Here is a 21323-nt window from a genome sequence, read left to right on the forward strand (position 1 = left end):
TGTGCTATTACATGCACAGAAAGCAGGCAGGGAGAAGTGGGAGGGTCTGTCCATTGAAGTCAGCAGCAGTCTGCTGCCGCTGCTCCAGACAGCAGACAATTGCTGTCATGATCAGGCCACTTCAACATGTTGAAAGACCATGAATAGCCAACACTGTGCATGTCGGCTGATCGTGATCTTTTAACATGCGCTATTACACCATAGGATTACACTGTACAACAAATTTTAACTTTGGGGGAAAAAAACAGCGACCAGTTATGGTTATGTTTATTAAATCAAACGTGCCGATTCCAAAGCTATACACATCACAATTTTGTCTAACTTTATGAAGAACTTTAACAATGGTATTATCTGATGCATACTAACAAGTTTACTAAACATGTTTATTAATGTCAACTCACATCTAATCACTACATTTACTGTAAATATCAAAAGCTCCCTCTGTACCTCATAGAGCTAAAATCAAACTCCCCTCCTCCAGGCAGTGCTGTCCTGCTCTGTGGTGAGTCTGTCCATAAAATGGTTGAGCATGGAGAAGTATGTGACCATGCCCCATCCCCAGTATCCAACACTGAGCCTGTATTTGCCAATGGAGAACAATGGGGGCTGGGCATGGTAACATGCTCCTCCATATTGGCCATCTTATCGACAGCCTCACCACAGAGCAGGACAGCACAGCCTGGAGGAGGGGAGTGTGATGTTAGCTCTATGAGGTACACAGGGAGCTGCTGTCAGTATATACAGTGAGTACACTTACTAATACTGTACACTGAACAATTTTACTATAAAGTGGCTAACCCTTTTAAATGATTGTATACTGAGACTAATAGACCACAGTATTCAGCTGCCTGACAATAGTGAGGTGAACAGTCTCTCAAAAAACACCCAAATATTGAGCCAACCGTTTTTTGCTTGTAAAAATTCCTATTTAAAACAGTTAAAATTTTAAATAAAAATCCACAAAACTGCAAACATATTAGCTGTCATTGGCATGAGGAAAAAAAAAGTATTTAAACACTGGAAAATAAACTCGATCTGATGTAAACACTTTGTTTTCGCACTTGATGTTATGTCAAAAAAGGATAGCTGTCTAAAGCATCTATCTAAGAGAGGGAGGAAAAAAAAGCAGCAGCGCTAAACACTCATATGCACCGCTCAGAATGTTAAACAGAGGTTAAGTGCATGGAGATCCAGTGATAAAGTCTCTTTAACATTCTCTAGAGTGAGCAGTCAAAGTGAATCCATCCAGAATTCTACAGCTGTTGAAACTGGCAGATATAACAGACACTAGTTAAAACCATTAATATTAAAGAGGATGAAATCTGACAACTAATACATTTTTCTCCACATCGCCAACATTTCCTGCAGCATCTCCCCTAATAAACTAATTTATCTAAAAAAGAAAAAAATCAAAATCAAGCTCAAGAATAATGAAAATAAAAGATTCTGTCATCATAAAAAAGGTCTTGCATGGATACACAAAGGGTTCTGATAGCAGCTAAGGATTCACTTACAGAAAGCAGCTTCCAGGTTATGGATCTGACAGGTTTCGGAATTCCGGACCAACTTAACTTCCTCAGCTCATCTGTGAGAAAACAGAAAGCATGATAATTATCTAGATATTTATTGAGTTCTATTATGGTGTGTTTACACAGAGAGATTTATCTGACAGATTGTTGAAGCCAAAGCCAGGAACAGATTATAAACAGGGAACAGGTCATAAAGGAAAAAATGATACTTGTAAATTCTTTGAGTGGACAGCGGAATCCGCCTGAGCATAGAATGGAGTCTATGGGACAGGCGAGAGCATGCTGGGTGAGCAGCAGAATCCGCGGGTTGTTATCCGTGAGAATTCTGTAGTGTGCACATACATTAAAGGTAACAAGCCTGAGCAGCCTTTCAACAAGCTTTTTTCATCCTGAGCAGCAAGAGGTACTCCCCCTAAGCATCAAACTCAACCAGGCAAGCTCACTCATCCCTACTTGTAAACCATGAAGAAATAATGCATGAAATAAACATATTTTATAATATATATATATATATATATATATATATATATATATATATATATATATATATATATATACTGTACACACACACTCACACCATTTATATGGTGTTTAAATGTCTTTAGCAGCCTGAAGCAATCGAGTGAGGGTTCCACGGATCAATGCAGTAGCTATGTACTGCATTGCTCCCTATAAGAAATCATGGTATTGATCATAGTTTCCTAGGGGGAATAAAAAACTAAAATAAAGATATTTGGTATCACTGTGTGCGTAATCGCCCAAACTATTAATATATCTCATTCCTGATCTTGCTAGGTGCAAAAAAAAAAACACCAAGTTTTTGCAAAATTGCAAAACTATACAGATACAATATAGTCCACTGGCTGGATAGAAGCGGTAAAGCAATCTAACATTAATCATACATAATGCAAACACTACATTAAGAGCAGCTTTAGCTCTTAAATAACCATTCTACCTGCTGTTTATACCCCAAGCCTAAAGTGTTTATGACAATGCAAAGCTTATTTTCCATGCACGGGTTTCATTTCCCGCAAACATATTTCGAAAGTACAAAGATCCTTATACAACAGCCCAAAGATACATAAAATTGCTTCAATTACGAAAGAAAATATTTGCAATCCTATCTCTGTAAAGAGTTTAGAAAGACTGTAAATATCATGAAAGTTCTGTAAGATGGATGTAGAAGGAAAATGACTGTGCTCAATATGCTAGAAAGGCTGTTTAGCACTAAATAGAAAAAAGTCCTATCCTCTGCTATATTCTAAATGGTTTTGCAGGAATTATTTATATTTCCACAGCTGCTATATACTGTGCACATATTTTACAGAGCATTGTGTAAATCGCTTTTATTTATGGTGGAAGCGTCTCCTTCCCGAGCTGGAGCTCTTATTATGTTCACCTGCATGCCCATAGAAAAATCCTTTATATTAACAGCAGAAAATATTTACATTACTTATGAGTCCTCGTCATTGACAACAAACGTATTATCTAACCCCAAGAATTTAAGTCCTTAAGAAGAAGGAACATTATGTTGTAAAATAACAAACTATACAGGCATTTCGTTTGGCGGCAAATTTTACAATAGCCCAATAATATGCCCTTCTTTGGTGTATTGTAAAGATAGAGCAGCTCTAGTCAGCGCCTCATGGGTTTTGAACCAGGGAACACAGGTTCAAGTTCACTCTAATGTTACAATAAACAAGTCAGTCAGTCCCTGTTCCCATGCTGCCGCTACTAAATGACAATTTCCGCAGCACAAGAATAAATTGTGCCAGAGCTGTTCATAGAGCATTAACCACACTGAAAGTGCAAAATATAAATAGCATTCAACCTTCAAAATACCATCCACAAGAAAATAACTTCTGCTACTAACTTTACTATACTGTTTATAGCAAACATACTTTGTACTCCAAGACGAAAAGTAGCAGAGAACTTTTAGTACATAACTCATGTGGGTCTCCTTTCATTGATACAAATAAAAAAGGCCTTTGTTGGTTAAAGGAGCAGGGCATCTTCATTCACAAGGCATTCATGCTGAACATAATGGGGGAGATTTATCGAACAAGGTGTAAAGTGAAACTGGCTCAGTTTCAACCAATCAGATTTCACTTTTCATTTTCCAAAGAGTCTGTGAGGAATGAAAAGTGGAATCTGATTGGTTGCTCGGGGCAACTGGGCCAGATTCACTTTACACCATGTTTGATAAATCTCCCCCTATGTTTTCCAGTGCAATTATGCCCAGACTGTGTGACACACACAATACACACACTTACATTTAAAGGGAAAAGAGACCCTAACCTGTTGATAGGGGGTGCAGAGAATGAAGGTAAGTTTTCTTACCTTCATGTTGTTAAATTTAGTTCTACTACATTAGTATTTATGTTTTTTTAAAATTCCTTAAAGCCAATCACTAGCCGAGGTTAGTCAACATTATGGCCAGTGACTGGCTAAGTGGGCACTTACTTTTTAGCCCAGCCTAGCAAACTTTAGCGATACACCAGGACAACCCTTTTAACCCTGCTGTTCTGTTCGGTTCTACTATACACATATAATGTTTTGGTCATTTTTGACCGGGCCTAATAAGGTCTGGATTTTTAACTAACTAGTGTTTTACTTGAATATCTTTTGCATTATTATACAGCAGGGTTAAAGGGTTAAACCTTATCTAAGTATAGATTAGCATAAAACACAGTGGCATAAGTTCATCACCACTAGCCCACCACTGGTTGCCAATACAGAATATAGACAGTAAAACCCCTATTACACGGGGCGACTTGAGAAGCAAACGAGTGCTGTCAAGCTTGTTTGCTCTTTGTGTCACGCCCCGTCGCCACTACTACACACAGTGGCAGCTAGCGGGTAAGTGCAGGGGGGGGCTGCCCGGGTGATCGCTAGATCGTCCAGGCAGACCAGAGAGGGAAGCGGCGCTCTGCTACCGCCCCTCCTATTGCACGGAGCGACAACAGAAAATTGCTGCTATATGAGTCGTTTGTCTTTCAACATCGGTTATGTCGGCTGATCGTTGCTCTCTAATACACAGAACGAATATAGGCCATAAAGGCCGAATACGGCCGATAATCGTTTAGTGTAAAAGGGCATTAAGTTGTCAAAGCATTAGCTGGTGGGCAGAGGAAGCCCATGCTCCTACTTACCATCTGCACATCCTTGAGTGGACAACTGCACTGTGCTAGATATTCTGGCTAAAAACAATTATTGTGGGACATATTATTTACACCTGTGCATGGAGACAATCTGTCACTAGCTTCTACTGTCTTTAGATAGGGAAGCACAGTTTGCAAAGCTCAGCCATTCTGAAAGTGGCCAAAATGTTATAAGTTCTAAAGGATGACTGTAAAGAATTTTAGGACTATCACAACCAATACAAATGGTAAGGCTGGCGTACAAACACATTGTGGATATTTTCCTGAAATGGGAAGTCCGAGCAAAATAATCTTAAGATATGTTTTTTGCACAACAAAAGTTATGAAAATTACTAATGTAATGTCGGTGACTATACTGTCTACACTGAACTTCCATTTCTGGTGGAAACGGTGCATCACCAGATGTTTTGAAATTACTGACAGTGGCAGAGAGCGGCCTCAAACCCAGCAGCTAAACAGGATGGGTAAATATATGTCATTGACATGTCCCCCGCAGCCCCATAGTAAAATATCATATTATCCCAGAAAACCCCTTAAAAATGCTCATAAATATATATATAATAACTACAGAAACAATTAGCTGATGGTAATGCACATTGGAAGTGAAGCAGTCATAAATGCAGTAAAGAATCTGTGATCATAGAGATGAACATTGAAATCATGTTGATCATTGTGATCATAGAGAACATTGAAAAGTTTTCAATGTTGGGGGTCTGGGTGCCAAGACCCTTAACAATCTTTAGATCCAAAAGGAAGAAATTAGTGGCTCAGTACTTTTTATCCCCATTGTTTTGCACTCATTGAAGATGTACTCAATAAAAAACTATACAGGAAGTCTTTTGTGAATGTGAGACATCAGGGAGAAACAGCACAAAGCACTTCTCCCCGCTGGCTCTAACGATCACTGGGGGTCCCACCATCCAGACATCCCCTCCATCAATGGAGACTTTTGTGACTATTACAATTTTCTAAAATGACAGTGACACTTCCAAAATGTAATTCCTCGAAGAAAGGGATGGCCACTTACTAATCCTATTAGAACTGTGCTTTAACAAGTTTCCTTAGAGAGAACACTGAATCTAAGGTTTGAAAATATTTCAAGTATATTTAGCATATTTTATCTGTCAATCAAGAAAGTTTGCGTACAGATGTCTTTTGGGCCAATCAAAAGGTATTCTGATAGGTATGCAGCAAGACATAATGTTATAAATATGTCAGCATCAGAGACTGGACAGCCCATCTGATTATCATTCTATAAAACTATATTTCACATCAATATTCATGGCTTTCGACACACTACATTAAACAAAGAAAGGTGTGTAATAGACCGTGAAAAAGGCTAAACACCATTTATCTCTATATAAAGAAAATTCACCCTGTTCCACTACAGTGTAATCCTTTTTAATACTTCAGATTTTTTTCTGCATACTTAAAAAAATATACAAAATACCACCATGAATATATATGACTAGGTTTAAAGACATCTTACCTTATACTCAAACATTTTCTGAATAAGATAATGGCTAAAAGCTAGAATGGTACTTTATCTTTTTTTTTTTACATGTGGTTTTAAAGCAAGGTCAGGAGAAAATGATATGACTTCAGCCACATCAAGGACATACTTTCCAAATCAATCACTGAATGAATTTGGAGCAAACTGCTGTGTATATGCAATGCTTACTTGCTGGATATGTTGAACAACCTTTATGAAGATAAATCACTGATGCTCTAACAATTAAAATTTCTTTCCTTCGTGGAGACAGCCAGTAAATGCCGTGTTTCTGATGACCTTCCTTACTGAGGGTGCTTTCACATACACAGTTTTCATGTACTGTAGTTGCCGTTGCAATTTTTGAAGCCAAAACAAGTAGTGGAGAATAAAGAGGAATTATCTAGTGACTGTAATTGTATTTTTGTTTTTCTTAAGGCTGGTTACACATTGCCTTATTTACTTATTTTTAAACGCCACAACGTTTGCTTTTGTAATGTTAGCTGGAAGTCAACGGAAGTTTATAATATGCCTTACACACATGGCGTTTTTTTATTTGGCATTTTTATTTCCTCCTTCTGGGTCTGTGGCAGTTTTATCAAAATGCAGAAGGCTAAGGGTTTGGCATTTTTTTCTGCAAACTGTAGTGTTATTCTCCCATAGACATTAATGGAAGTCTTCTGCTCCACTAAAAAAACACCATAGTCTATGCATACGGCGGTTTTTACTACTGCTTTTATGTGAGGAAAGCACCACAGTCTGGTCCCCAGGGGATAATTTAACCCTATGTGGGCCTGATTGTGCCACGTTACAGGGGGTATTCAACTCACTTCCTTGCTGGGATGGGTACAGTGTGAGATCAATCTGCACCTAAAGGTTTAAGTGTGAATTCCATGCATACTTTTTTAACTCCTTGTGTGCCAGATTGTAAGCAGCATCTGGCAAGGGGTGTGGGGTGTTATTTTTTAATTAAAAACACCCATCATTTTGACAGGTGTTCTGTACCTTAAAGAAAGCAGAATCTTGGACGATACTGCTTACAATCTTGCACAAAAGGGGTTAAGTGAGGATGCATGGCATCCATACTTAACCCAATGGGGGCCACAGTGTTGAAAATTATCACCGATGTCTTCATTCTTCAGCAGAGACTGGCACACTGAGCTAAAGGTGTGCTGGGCTTCGGCTTTTCAAATGTGTCAACAGCTAATCAGCAGCTTCAGCTGCGAAATCACTGCAGCTGCTGATTGGCTGAGATGATGATTAACAAGCCAATCAGTGGCTGAAGTAGTGTCCCAGCTCAGCCACTGATTGAATAAGACAGGAAGAAGACTGGGGATAAGTTAACCATTCCCCCACCCCACCCCCAAACAGACCACAGTCTGGCCCACAGGGGGTTAAATTCCCCAAGGGCCCAGATTGTGACATTCTGCCAACCCCAATCCGCCAGCACACAGAAAACTGTGTGTGCTGTGTCTGGCTCCTGCAAGGAAGGGGTCACTTAACTCCTTCCTTTCTGGAGTGAGTGCATTCAGGTTGGTATTTTGACCTGACCACAGACTTCAGCAGCGAAGTCCATATTCGGGTAAAAGCGCTGACCCAAAAAACGCCAAAAGTCAAAAAAGTTACATACAGCCAAATTTAAAAACTAAGGGCCCGCATTGCAAAACATAACAGATCAGAACATAAAAAGTTGTTGTGTAGCTACAGAGTCAATAGACCAAATGTAGTCTGTGATTATGCTAGTGTACATTTTATTTACAGGATATAAAAGTGTAACGCCAGCATAAAACATAGTAAGTAGTAGAACATCCTTCACAATAAGCTGAAATATCTTTTGTGACATTTTTCTCATGTATACCAGTAGCATTCAGGTGAAACAAGGGAATTACATACTAGTGTTACAGCTATGTTCTCATAAATATATGAATCAGAATGTAATCTTAGCTGTATTCATCTTAAATTCTAATATTCCTGTTATGTTATTCCCCAGATTATTTGGCTGGCTATGTAAGCTAGTGAATATGAGTAGAAATCTGGTGGATCTGGTCACTTTTTTCTTTAGGAAAGCTAATAAACTAGAGACTTCACAGGCAGCTCTATGTCTCATAGGCTTCAATACTATTTGTTGGAGAGCAAAATGAAACCGTTTACAATATGCACAGATTTCAATTATACGGCAGTACAATTAGTAACTGCCAAGAAAAAGTAGTAACTGGAAAATAACTGGGTCAAGAAATAGGTATATGCTGTAGAACAGGTTATCTGCAAATAGAGCCTAGGGGTAGCTTTAAACAAGCAGGATCCATAGTGGATTTCACGATCTGAGTTCCCAAGAGAAATCCGCTGCAATCCTGTGATTTGTTATGGATTTACATACTTGCAGCGGAGTTTTCATTCTTCTGCAAGTATGTAAAGCCCCGTCCCACTTAACCTGACCCTGCCCAGGTAATATATTACCTTGCCGCTCTCCTCCTTGCTTGCCAGGTTCCCGGTGTTCCGGTTACTGGTGTCGCGCTCAGTGCACTGTATAACTAGAGCTGGTGCAAATGCTTTAGCAACATGTAACTGTGGTGGGACCTTGGCTTCCAAAGCCCGGTAGTTTCCAACACAGCCACTGACGGCAGCAGACTGGCCACTTAATGCTGCCAATCAATTGAAACATGAAAAAAAAAAATTCTTCTAATAAAGGTATATTACAAAACTTTAGAAAGGAATACCTCTTTAACATTGCAAGGATTAAAAACAGGTAAGTGAGCATTTGGTTTCATGTTATGAAATAAAAACGAGAAAAGGCTCAATGAAACTTATCCCAGCTTTTCCTCTTCCTATTCTCTTTCATACTTCAATAAAGGCTGAGAACAAGATAAAAATAGGCTAGACTGAGCCATAGAAAGAAATTCTATCAGTATTCAGGTGGGTGAGCAATGACTGGGGAATAATAATATATAGTACTACTTAGCTATTTCAGCTTTTATGATTTTAACAAACCATGCGCCTATCTTATAACAAACATAGTGCACTGTACAATGTAGCTTTGTAAATGTTTTAGAATAAAACATGACATTGTTTTAAAATGTCACAATCAACTATACTATTCAGAGAATACAGGAAGTTCTAGCTCATTTATTAGTGGCCATATCTGTTCAGCTCACACTTGTGATCCCTCCCCTGTGCTGTCAGCTACAAAAATTAGACAATGAATCTTGTTCTTCTAGTTTAATTAAACTATCCATGATAACCTCTAATGCTATATTAATCACACGGTTGGAAAAATCAAACTCAATTGTCTTTGATTATTAAGTCAGAATGTTCCTAAGTAAAAAGTTATTACAAGAGAAAAAATGGGCAGAAATAGACCTATCTAGAAATAGAATTTCTTTAACTAAAAAGACAGAGGGGCACGCACTACTCACGAAAAGTTAGGGAAATTTGGCTTGTGAGTGAGATTTCAGGAGAAGCCCAATATGTACTCTAAACATTACAGGTGAACTTGAAGAGAATCTTTCAGCACCTGGGCCCTACCTAAAGTGCTGACAGTGTGCTGCAGCTAGCAGTCCCCTTGTAAGCCTAGTGCCTTTTGGTAACTTGTCCATGCAGTAGATTATACACAATCTCAGGTCTCCTACTGTAAAGAGTCAAAGAGGAGTTGTTTGTGCCATACTCTGGCACACCTCACCACTCCTTCCTCCTCTTCATGAATAATTAATGCTGCCTGGCCTTCTGCTCGCTCAGCTGTCAGCCAGTGTTTCTGATTGCAGATCTGTCCTCTGTAGGCAGTTTATGTCTGAAAGAAACACTCAAATATAGTTGAATCTCTGAACCCAAATGTGTTGAAGCTGTGGTCTATGGGTAACTCACCTGTCTAGAGACCACTAGAGATGAGCGGACTTTTCGGATTTCCGGTTCGTGAGAACCAGAACGATTGGCGTCAGATTCCCGCTGTCTGCTCGCTCCGTACAGCGGGTGGATACCTCCTAAGGAACACCTGGAAAACTGGGATACAGCCATTGGCATTGGCTGTATCACAGTTTTCCAGGCGTTCCTTAGGAGCTATCCACCCGCTGCAGGGAGCGAGCAGACAGCGGGAATCCGACGCCGATTGTTCTGATTCTCACGAACCAGAAATCCGAAAAGTCCGCTCATCTCTAGAGACCACCAACAGTTCATCCTTTAGTTCAAATCCCCTGATGGGAATTAAATATAGGTCTATATAATTTTTAAGGCTATATTCACACACAGTATTGTTGCTCAGGTTTTTGGTCAGTATTTTGCAACCAAAACAAATAGTGGATTGAAAACACAGAAAGGCTAAGTTCAGACACTATTGAAAGTAAGCTAATGGCCATGATTTAACCCTTTAAGGACATGGCCCATTTTCGTTTTTACGTTTTCGGTTTTTCCTCCTTGTGTTTAAAAGGTCATAGCACTTGCATTTTTCCACCTAGAAACCCACATGACCCCTTATTTTTTGCGTCACTAATTGTACTTTGCAATTACAGGCTGAATTTTTGCATAAAGTACACTGCGAAACCAGAAAAAAATTCAAAGTGTGGTGAAATAGAAAAAAAAACCGCATTTCTTTTATTTGGGGGAAATGTGTTTTTACGCCATTCGCCCTGGGGTAAAACTGACTTGTTATGCATGTTCCTCAAGTCGTTACGATTAAAACGATATATAACATGTATAACTTATATTGTATCTGATGGCCTGTAAAAAATTCAAACCGTTGTTAACCAATATACGTTCCTTAAAAATCGCTCCATTCCCAGGCTTATAGCACTTTTATCCTTTGGTCTATGGGGCTGTGCGAGGTGTCATTTTTTGCACCATGATGTGATCTTTCTATCGGTACCTTGATTGCGCATATACGACTTTTTGATCGCTTTATATTACATTTTTTCTGGATTTGATGCGACCAAAAATGCGCAATTTTGCACTTTGGGATTTTTTTGCGCTGACGCCGTTTACCATACGAGATCAGGAATGTGATTAATTAATAGTTCGGGCGATTACGCACGCGGCGATAGCAAACATGTTTATTTATTTATTTGTTTACTTTTATTTAAAACCTGGGAAAAGGGGGGTGATTCAGACTTTTATTAGGGTTTTTACTATTAACAACACTTTTTTTTTTTTTTTTTACACATATACTAGAAGCCCCCCTGGGGGACTTCTAGTATATACACTTGGATCTCTCATTGAGATCTCTGCAGCATAGATATGCTGCAGAGATCCATGAGATCGGCACTCGTTTGCTTTCGGCTGCTGCAGCCGAAAACGAACGAGTGCCGAGCCGAGGACGGCGCCATCTTGGACGCGTCCCCGGCCGGCATCAGTAACGGAGATCGCTCCTCCGGGACAAGGTCCCGGAGGAGCGATCTCCCCCACTAGACCCCAGGGAAACGTTGCCTCCGGTAATCGGAGGCAGCTGTCAACTTTGACAGCTGCCTCCGATTAGCTAATTAGCGGGCACGGCGATCAGACCATGCCCGCTAATAGCAGCGGTCCCGAGCTACTCGCGGCACCCGGGATCGCGGCACTTCAAAGCGGGGCCGCCGCGCGGCCCCGCTTCGAAGTGCAAGTGAGGACATATGACGTACGCATACGTCCTATGTCCTTAAGAGGTTAATGGCAAATATTGGCCATTTTTTTTCAAGACAATGGGTGTTGTTTTAAAATAGCAATTATCTGCCATTAAATAGTGGCCATCCACTATCCAAATAAGTAGGTCTGTAGACAGGAGAGTTACCCCTAGACCAAAGCTCCAATACAATTGGGTTTAGAGATTCAACTATATTTGAGTGTTTCTTTTAGACATAACCTGCCTGCAGAGGACTGATCTGCAATCAGAGACACTGGCTGACAGCTGAGCGAGCAGGAGACCGGGCAGCATTGATTAATTCAAACAACTCCTCTTTGACACTTCAATACAGTAGGAGACCTGAGATTGTGCATATTCCACTCCACCGACAAATTACAAAAAGGCACCATGCTGACAAGCATGGCCAATATCGGCCAAATACAGACGGATACAGACGATAATCGTTCCATGTAATAGGGCCCTTTGTCTCTAAACTTTTGAATGCACACGACCAACTGTTCAGTGTCTCAGTACATTTTTTATACAACTAGCTGTTCTCTACCAAGGAACTTAATGGCAATATTAACCACATTTGTTTGATCCACTAATTGCCCGATCAACTTTCTGCTTGAATTAGTCAGTCTCATCAGGCTGTTTACATTTTGACAGGAGGAGACCAAGACAACACCTAACAATTGATCAACAGTACCTCACCACTGCAAGGCTTCAAACAGGATGTTCTCAGACGTAAGTCGCCATTGAGCTTAGAGTGTGACAGAGTGTCATCAGCAGGTTGCAACAGAGATGCGGAGACTGGAAGAGTCACAGGTAGAGATGAGCGAACCGGGTTCGGGTTCGAGTCTACCCGAACCCGAACGTTCGGTATTTGATTAGCTGGGGCTGCTGAACTTGGATAAAGCTCTAAGGTTGTCTGGAAAACATGGATACAGCCAATGACTATATCCATGTTTTCCACATAGTCTTAGGGCTTTATCCAACTTCAGCAGCCACCGCTAACCAAATGCCGAAAGTTCGGGTTCAGATGGACTCGAGCATGCTCATCTCACAGGCATAGAAGTGGACTTCCTTTGGCCGCATGCCACACAGATGATGGCTTTATTGTGAACAATGCCCTGCAGAACTGGATGATGAATTCCAAACAATTCCAGGCAAATTTAAGGTAGGTGAGAGGCACCCAAGTGTAAAGTCAGACCATTCAAAACTGTTTACATCAGCATTGTCTGCGTGGTACACGACCTGCAAGGGTACCTGACCACACAACCAGACACAGGTGTCATCATCTTGCATGGTCCAGAGAGCATCTAAACTCAACAAGGGACTAGTGGGCCTTGTTGGAGATAACAAGGAGAGTGCTAGGCATTGGCCACTGTTGCCCTTGGTGTTGGTGTTAGGGTGGGTTCATACTGAGGAATTCTCGTGGATAATATTCCGCTGTGTGTCCGCGCGCCTTTCCGCTGGCTCCATAGACACCATTCTATGGGCCGACGTATTCCGCTATCCGCCGGAATACGAAATAGAAAAAAAAAAATATTTTGAACCAAAAAGTGGCATGAACATGAATGAGTGGTAATCTGTCACTGAGTGATTCTGTGCAATGACAGTTTAACACATTCTCGTACATGTATGTGGGCTTACGCTAAAGTGGCGAAACCCCACATTTACGTGAATGTGTAAAACTGTCACTTCACAGAATCACTTAATGAGAGATTACCACTCATTCATGTTGATGACCTTGTGGTCCCTGTTCACCACCAACAGTGTGTTGTGTGTTACCTGGGTTTGATGGAGACAAAGATTTTGAATAATTGGGGAGGCAGGGATTTTGGCTGTTCATTGTTCACAGTTACAGTAGGGATGGGGTACCTTAGGACTCCTAGCTGTTGCAAAACTACAATTCCCATCATGCCTGGACAGAAAAAGGCTGGCCAGGCATGATGGGAATTGTAGTCCTGCCCACAAGCGCTGTTTCAATGAGACTATAGCAGTTGCAGTTATCCTCCCCTCCCGTGCTTGAAGTTCTCCTCCTCGCCTCCTAGCCCCCCTCTCCTCCTCTCCTGTGCTTGAAGTCCTCCTCCCCGCCCCCTTGATTACAATATGTCCCCTGGCTTGCTCCAGCCAAGAGACCACTGACCAGAGCAGAACAGGAAGTGCCTGGATAACTGAAGGAGGAGGAGGAGGCGGTGCTGTCAGCACCGAGTCTGCCCCTCCACCCCCCGGCATCAGACTGACACAGACAGGGGAGAGACAGTCCACAATGGTGAGTGTAATGGCCCCTCTTCCCTCCTGTGCTCGCAGTTTTCCTCCCCGCTGTCAGCCCCTGCAACAGGCAGACACAGAGACAGCGGTGAGAATAAAGCGCGTCCCCTCCCCCCTTCTCTCCCGTGCTGGCACTCATCTTCACTTTGTAAGACGCACTCACTTTTGGGAGGAAAAAGACTCATTGGCAGACTCAATGAGCAGAGCACTGATCGGATCGCACGGAGGAAGGTAAGAGACCTCTGGCGGTCCAACACACCGATCAGGACCCTCGCAGTTACATTGCGGGAGTCCTGATTGGTAAGTGACAGGAGTTGCGTCTTTTAAGGGGTTAATGACAGGCTGCTGCGTGATTGCTGCAGCCTGTCATTAACAGTGAGGGCCCGGCTACTGAATGCAGCCAGCCCCCACTTTCTATGAAGCACGTTCCGCCCAGGACGTACCTGTCTGCCCAGGGTTGTATGGTGACAGGCAGCCATGGTGTACAGGTACGTCCTCGGTTGTCTAAGGGTAAAGATATGACACATAACAGTAACATAACTGCTCATAGAACATTTTATCATTGACATTGTTCAGCATCCAGGAGCTCTTTGGAAAACATGAAATATGACACACCAGCCCCAATTTGTTCAACACCCTGAAACCCACACTGTTTTTCCCACAGGAACCCATCTCAGCTTGTGTTTTTCTGTATAGTGTGCTTCAGATTATATTGGTGCAGTATAAATAAGGGAGTTAAATGAATCAATCAATTAAAAAGACATGTGCACACACTGTTCATGTACCACCCTAAAAGACAATTGCTAAATAATGACAATGAGCCTAGGATGAACTTGCAGTGACCTCTACATTGGTTCTGACTATTTTCCAATAACATTGCTCCATTAGGCAAGTTGCATTAAAAGAGGTATTACATCCTTAAATGCATGTAAAACTAAAGTACCTGCTCAATTCTCATTGCAAGCTATCTTGCAAGAATCCGGAGCTTCATTTCCCTTTGTGACCATGATCTTAAAACTATTTCCACTAATAAGGCTTTTTTGGCACACATTCTAGCAGTTGGCACAATGTCGTCTCTGTATTCTTTACTGAACTGCTCTGCCATTTGGTGAAGCTTTCAGTATAAGCCATGTGGGAATGATTTCTCGCACAGATGCAAAGTTGCTCTGTTACTCAGTTGACTGGCATGAAGATAGCACAATAAGGTTTTATCTTCGTGTCGAGACTGCAGAACATTAATAATCTTTATAAATTAAAGTTTAACATGAAAGAAAATAAGCAAACTTTACACTAGTTACTGGTAAATTGTACATTACTGATATTGTGGTGCACTAACAGTTTACATTAATTAATTATTTGGAGTTGATATTAAAACTATGGCATTCCATTCCAGACAGCCTTGCTGGTCAGATGGCTAACCCATGGTCTAGTAATAAACTCTTTCACTTTACTCTAAGATCTGTCCGGGGGTCTGTTCGGCAGGTGATGCAGTTATTGTCTTAAAAAACAACTTTTAAACTTGCAGCCCTGTGCCGAACGGCCGTGGCCTAGAGTATCCGTGCCCTAACCTTGCACCACCCCTCCTTCCCTCCTCCCCACCCTCTTCATCATTAGGAATGCCACTGGCAGGATATTTCCTATTTCTCTGCAGGGAACACTACACAGGAACCTTAACGATCCAGCCCATGTGCCGTGCTTACACAGGTGAGGAATAGGAGAAAATCTGCCTGGAGTATTCCTAATGATGAGGAGGGCGGGGAGGAGGGACAGAGAGGGTGTGCCAGCCTAATGCATAGTCATTCTAGGCCACGACCGTTGGGGACAGGGCTGCAAGTTTAAACGTTGTTTTTTAGGACAATAACTGCATCACCTGCCGAACAGACCCCAGGACAGATCTTGGATAAAAGCAGGTACAAGCGGTTTGGGGGTGGGGGGTCAGATTGTGGATCCAGAGTCGCTTTAAACCCTTCTCTGCCCTGACTATAACTTGCCTCCACAAGCACAATACCACTACCTTAGTTATTACATGTCCACTCTATTTCAATTTACCTCAGTCTTGACTCCCAACTACCTTTAAAAGACTCTGCCAGGTAGGGGTCTCTACTAAAGGTCTCATATCAGATATATACGGGATATTAATGTGTCCCCGGATGTAGAGGTTAGACACTCTTATATGGACAAGTGGGAGGGTTTTTAGGTGTAGACTCTGTCAAGTAGTATGGCGTATGATACGGGATGTGCAGAACAAGCTTAGAGTGAAATAATCATAAGGTAACTGGAACTACTTTTTAGGTTAGCAAAGATTAGTATTCCCCCCACTAAACACTGTCATATTTATCAAGAGGTGCATGCCTGCATCTGAAGACAGCATACATTCGGAGCATTTTAGTTTTAATTTCTGCCTGCCACAAATTGTAATAAATTTTGATTCTGAGGAGAATACATCCCTTTAGTTGCAATGCCGTGCTCCCTTTATTCCCACATGGCAAGGGGGGGCGTAGATTCCCCCCCCCCCCCCCCACAAGCCCAATAAGTGTTTAAGAGCTCACGAAGTTCATAATTGGCACCACAGTTTATCACTCTTCCAATTGTGCCTATCCAATGTTCCTCCACTTTACTAAACATAGAGTGTGGCTGTGTTATTTTTAATAAGGTGACAGCTAGAGGCAAACCTCTCTTTTGCTATTATATGTTACATCACCCCATACAACTCAGGCGAAAGTTGGCTTAATATTCTTAGCACCGAGGGCACAACAAATAAGACATCCTGTAATACTCCTAGACATATCCCAACACCTATTAACTTATCACACAATTTCAGGCCAGGTATGTCTTAAAATAGATAGTTTGGACTCAACTCCTTGAAGACTGAAACATCACATATAAATTGAGGCGCTTGTCTTTGGTGTTCTTGTAATGAATGGGTTAATCTAATTTCTTTGCACAAACCACATGCTACAGCTTGTTTAATTTGTTTCAAAGCCTGTACACATCAAAACCAACTATGAAACCTACTTGTTTTGTTCCCTGGGTTCTGATGTAGTTTATTGATTTCAGTGGAAGCAAGCAGATGATGGAAGTGTCTTTGACTTCACCAAACTGTGCTAACATATAACTCTGGAAGACGACGTAGCTTTTCATCATTGGTATTTGAAATTGTCAAAAGCATTTGTGTATTTGAACACACTATAGGAAGATGGAACAGTTATTCTAATAGAACATTTCTTTATAGCTAAATAAATGGCATACTCAACTAATGAGTATGTCACTGGTTCTCTTGTTTCCTATAAGCGTGCAGTTTTTAATCAATTATATTACTATGTGCATGGATATGGAGTCAGGTTCCTTATTAGGTTCCATAACATGGCTATGTAAGGAGCCCTACTGACTGAAGAAACACAGTTTTCAAAAATCTTTGGACAGTAATGAAGGAAATTAAAAGTAAATTCAAGTAGATTTGTCACAAACTAAACTTATAGTTCATAGACTATAATTAGGTTCATCCCTCACATTGGAAGGTATTTGAGCAAGAGATCATAAAAGGAACCTAAAGACGACAATATTTTTTTTATTAATTTAAATATAGCTGATGATAAGAACAGAATTACTGTACAAGCCGACCATGCATATTTATCAGAGTTAGTTACACAAGAATGTGTAATCCATGCATATATTGTATTATTTTGGATATCACAGTGCATCCCATATTTGCCATGTCACCTTCTTCCTCCACATTCATATATATGTTTAGTATGCACAAGCCAAAAAGACAGAAATGGCTGCACATCGTACCCATGGCTGACACAAAAGCTTATTCAGCTACATTTAAAACCAACATCAGAAGTTAGTATATAATTTGGCCAAACCATATTGCCTCATGTACCACGTGCAGGTCTTCTGATACACACGAGTCCCTAACCAAAAAACATCACTGTGCCGGTCAGCGACCACAATCCCTGCAAAACGTGCGCAAGCAGAGAAGGGGGGCCACGGAATGGCCCTGAAACCCCATTGTCACAGGACCAGACCCTAAAGGGCCCCCCCCGAACCCCGCAGGCGCCACCGGTGGAAAAAGTGGACGCCAAGCAACACAAGTGTGAACAAGCTCTGTGAACAACATCAGAAGTTAGTATATAATTTGGCCAAACCATATTGCCTCATGTACCACGTGCAGGTCATAAAATATTTGCTCTCTGAAAAATTAGACAATTTTCAGTGATCGAGCAATTGTTGCAAAAGTTTACACTGGAAATGCCAGCTGAACATCAGGATTGTTTACGCACTAATCACTCTGTGCAAAAGTCCCTTAAAGGTGACCACCAGATTTAAAGAAAAGCTTTCCTATCTCTACCAACAACAAAAACTAGACAAGAACCACTGTCAATTCTCTTAAAACACTTCAGAAGGTCTAATTACACACTCTGCTTTCTTCAATAGAATTGATTAGGCAGCCAATACTGTGTGGGATTTAATTAAGGAAAGCTTTCTTTTGTGTGAAAAACCAATTCATTGTTTCAAACAAAAAAGTGAAATAGATAAAATACTAAGGATGTTCATTTTCCAGCTCAGCAAATGATTCTAAATGTTGTTTTTTTTTACCCTTTGTATATAAAAGATCACTTAAACTGGAAAATGGCATATCAATAACTAATAAACTAAAAAGACAAGAAATTAGAAAAATCAACCACCACTAAAACAATCCTCATTGTTATTCAAGATTGTAAAACTTTATTCCTAAAAGGCACCGTGAGTAGGAAAGGGAAACATGGCAACATATCCATCTATGCAACTGAAGAGCAACATCCTAAATATGTAAAAAAATTAAATAATGATTCACCGTTGAAACTGCAGCTACTCTACATTTACATCAACAAGCAGAGCAGTCATCATACTTCATCAGTCCCCACCACACTCAACTAACAGAATAAACCTAGACACTACGGAAGGGATTTATTTAGACCAACGTCTCTCACGCTTGTCTTAAGTAATCCTCTGCCAGCTCACAGGAACATTGGATTTATGTACAAGTGCTGTATCCAGGCAACAACACCTTGGGCACCTTTGTAACCAAAGAAAACTTCATTTCATTTAATAAAAGACATATATAGCTATCAGAATGTTATCAGAAAATGGCCTATTGTTTAAAGCAAGGTATATGTCAAATATTTTTTCAAATAATTCCTGGTGACTTTTTTCTACTTTTCCATTTTATTATCTATATTATAAGATAATGCAGTTTTCAGTCTGGACACTAAAACTAAGCTGAGACTCTCATTGTGGTGGTAAGCAGGAGGCAGCAGTAAAGTGATTTGTACAGAATTAGGCTATGTTCACACTATGTAAGTTACGTAATAATTACGGCCGTTGTTGCCGATTTGCAACAACGGCCATGATTACTACGGAACTTGTGTATTGCTGCCTTCTATGGAATCCCGGCCAGAGTGTACACACATAGTATACACTCCAGCCGGAATCCCTAGCGGCACAGCAAAAAACTGACATGTCAGTTTTCTGCGGCCACTATTTATTGAATAGAGGCCACAGAAAACCTGTCAGTGCTCCGGCCGCACGCTCCATTGTGTACAGCAGGGAATTCTAATGCGGGCTCACACCGATGCGCCCACATCTGAATTCAGCTACAGTGAGGATTATTCGTCCGGGACTGCAGTAACGGCCGGGATGATCTTCTCTGACACCGGCCATTCTGTGACCTGGCCAGGTCACAGAACAGCCGGTGTCTTACTACGTGGGAACATGGCCTTAAAGTGAAAGGCGACAACCAAAACCCAATTCTGGTTTTGGTTAAAAAAAATACTGACCAAAAGACTGAAGAAAATGCTGTGTGTGAATTAAAGATGCAGTTTTTGAGGAAAGATTCCTACCTTGCGGTTAATGCTTAATCCCCCCTAGTTTAGTTCAAAACCTGGACAAAAATGTTTAGACTGTCATGGATTTTTTTTTAGATGTTGAGGGAAGTGAGGTCTTTGCTGCAGGTCTGTCCATCAACCAAAGAAGCAGAACATGTGGCTAAAGGGGATAAAATATAAAATTACATTTTATGCTTACCTGATAAGGCATGTGATAGAATGCACCAGATTTGTAAAATGTCAAATGACCTATGTTGGTTGTTCAGAAAGTAAATTTAAGTGGCACCTCATAATAGAGATTTGATGATACCACATAGTCCACAAAGGTGATCTTTCTGATTCTGTATCTTTTGCACTGAAAAGGTCAGTAGACTGTCAGAGGTGGAGATTAGAGAGTCCTTCTAAACTAAAAAGGATATTGGATTTAATATCGAATGCTATCAATCCAATGGTTGGAAAAAGTAGTATAATGGATTAAAATGGCCACTGTCAAACAATTACTAACATATCTGTGTATTACTCTATTAATAAAAATTACTTCTTATGGGGGAGTTCACACAGAGGAATCTTTGCTGAGAAGTTCCCATGGAGTCTGTCGCTCTACCCCGCACACATCTCCGCCCCAACCCATAGATTTGATTCTAGGTGAATTCCACCATCCGCAGAAAGAATTCCATTCTATTGGCAGACAGCAGAATCCGCCTGTGCATAGAATGGAGTCTACAGCAAGGGCGGAGATGTGCATGGCCAAGAGCGACGGACTCCATGGGAAATTCTCAGCGCAGATTTCTTAGTGTGGAACCGCAGAACCACAAAAAAAGCCCCATAGTCTTTGCCACTAGGTGTCTCAATTCTCAGCACCAGCTAAGCCCCTATAATCCCTATAGCGCAGGGGGCATTGAAGAGAAAGGCATGTGTCTTACATACCTCTTAAAGAGGACTTGTCACCCCCCGCGCCGGGGTGACAGGCTCTTGACCCCCAGCTAGATCCCCTTATAGTTACCTCATGTCGCTGAGTCCCGCTGCCGGAGCCGGTCCCGGGACGGAGATATCCTGGTGAGAAGCCGGCGCGCGCGCTGTGGAGATGGGTCCAGCGCCCATAGAGAATGAATGGAGCCAGACTCATCTCTGCAGCGCGCGCACAGCTCCATTCATTCTCTATGGGCGCTGGACCCATCTCCACAGCGCGCCGGCTTCTCACCGGGATATCTCCGCCCCCGGACCGGCTCTGGCAGCGGGACTCGGCGACATGAGGTAACTATAAGGGGATCTAGCTGGGGGTCGGGAGAATGTCACTCCGGCGCGGGGGGTGACAGGTCTCCTTTAAGCGCTGGTCACTCACTGTTTTTCGGGGTAAACTCCGCTCTGGTGCACTGTGTTAGGAGCACTGCCAATTCATCCCACCCACCTGTTCCATTG

The 21323-nt window shown here is 41.5% G+C and overlaps 1 protein-coding gene and 1 long non-coding RNA gene across 3 annotated transcripts in view; one reads left to right on the forward strand and one right to left on the reverse strand.

Annotated features, from left to right (window-relative positions):
- The window catches only part of TBC1D22A (TBC1 domain family member 22A), a 407989-nt gene that overhangs the window by 341232 nt on the left and 45434 nt on the right, over positions 1-21323 (reverse strand). For both annotated transcript variants that reach the window (XM_069976977.1, XM_069976986.1), the window contains exon 5: positions 1515-1585. In XM_069976977.1, coding sequence (XP_069833078.1) covers positions 1515-1585 — 71 coding nt within the window. The remainder of the gene's footprint in view (positions 1-1514; positions 1586-21323) is intronic.
- LOC138797166 (uncharacterized) overlaps positions 12428-21323 on the forward strand; it is a 47414-nt gene continuing 38518 nt past the window's right edge. Inside the window, exon 1 of the long non-coding RNA XR_011363896.1 lies at positions 12428-12507. This is a non-coding gene — a long non-coding RNA (uncharacterized lncRNA). The remainder of the gene's footprint in view (positions 12508-21323) is intronic.

The sequence above is a fragment of the Dendropsophus ebraccatus genome, chromosome 1, assembly GCF_027789765.1.
Source record: "Dendropsophus ebraccatus isolate aDenEbr1 chromosome 1, aDenEbr1.pat, whole genome shotgun sequence".
In the NCBI taxonomy this organism is placed as follows: Eukaryota; Metazoa; Chordata; class Amphibia; order Anura; family Hylidae; genus Dendropsophus; species Dendropsophus ebraccatus.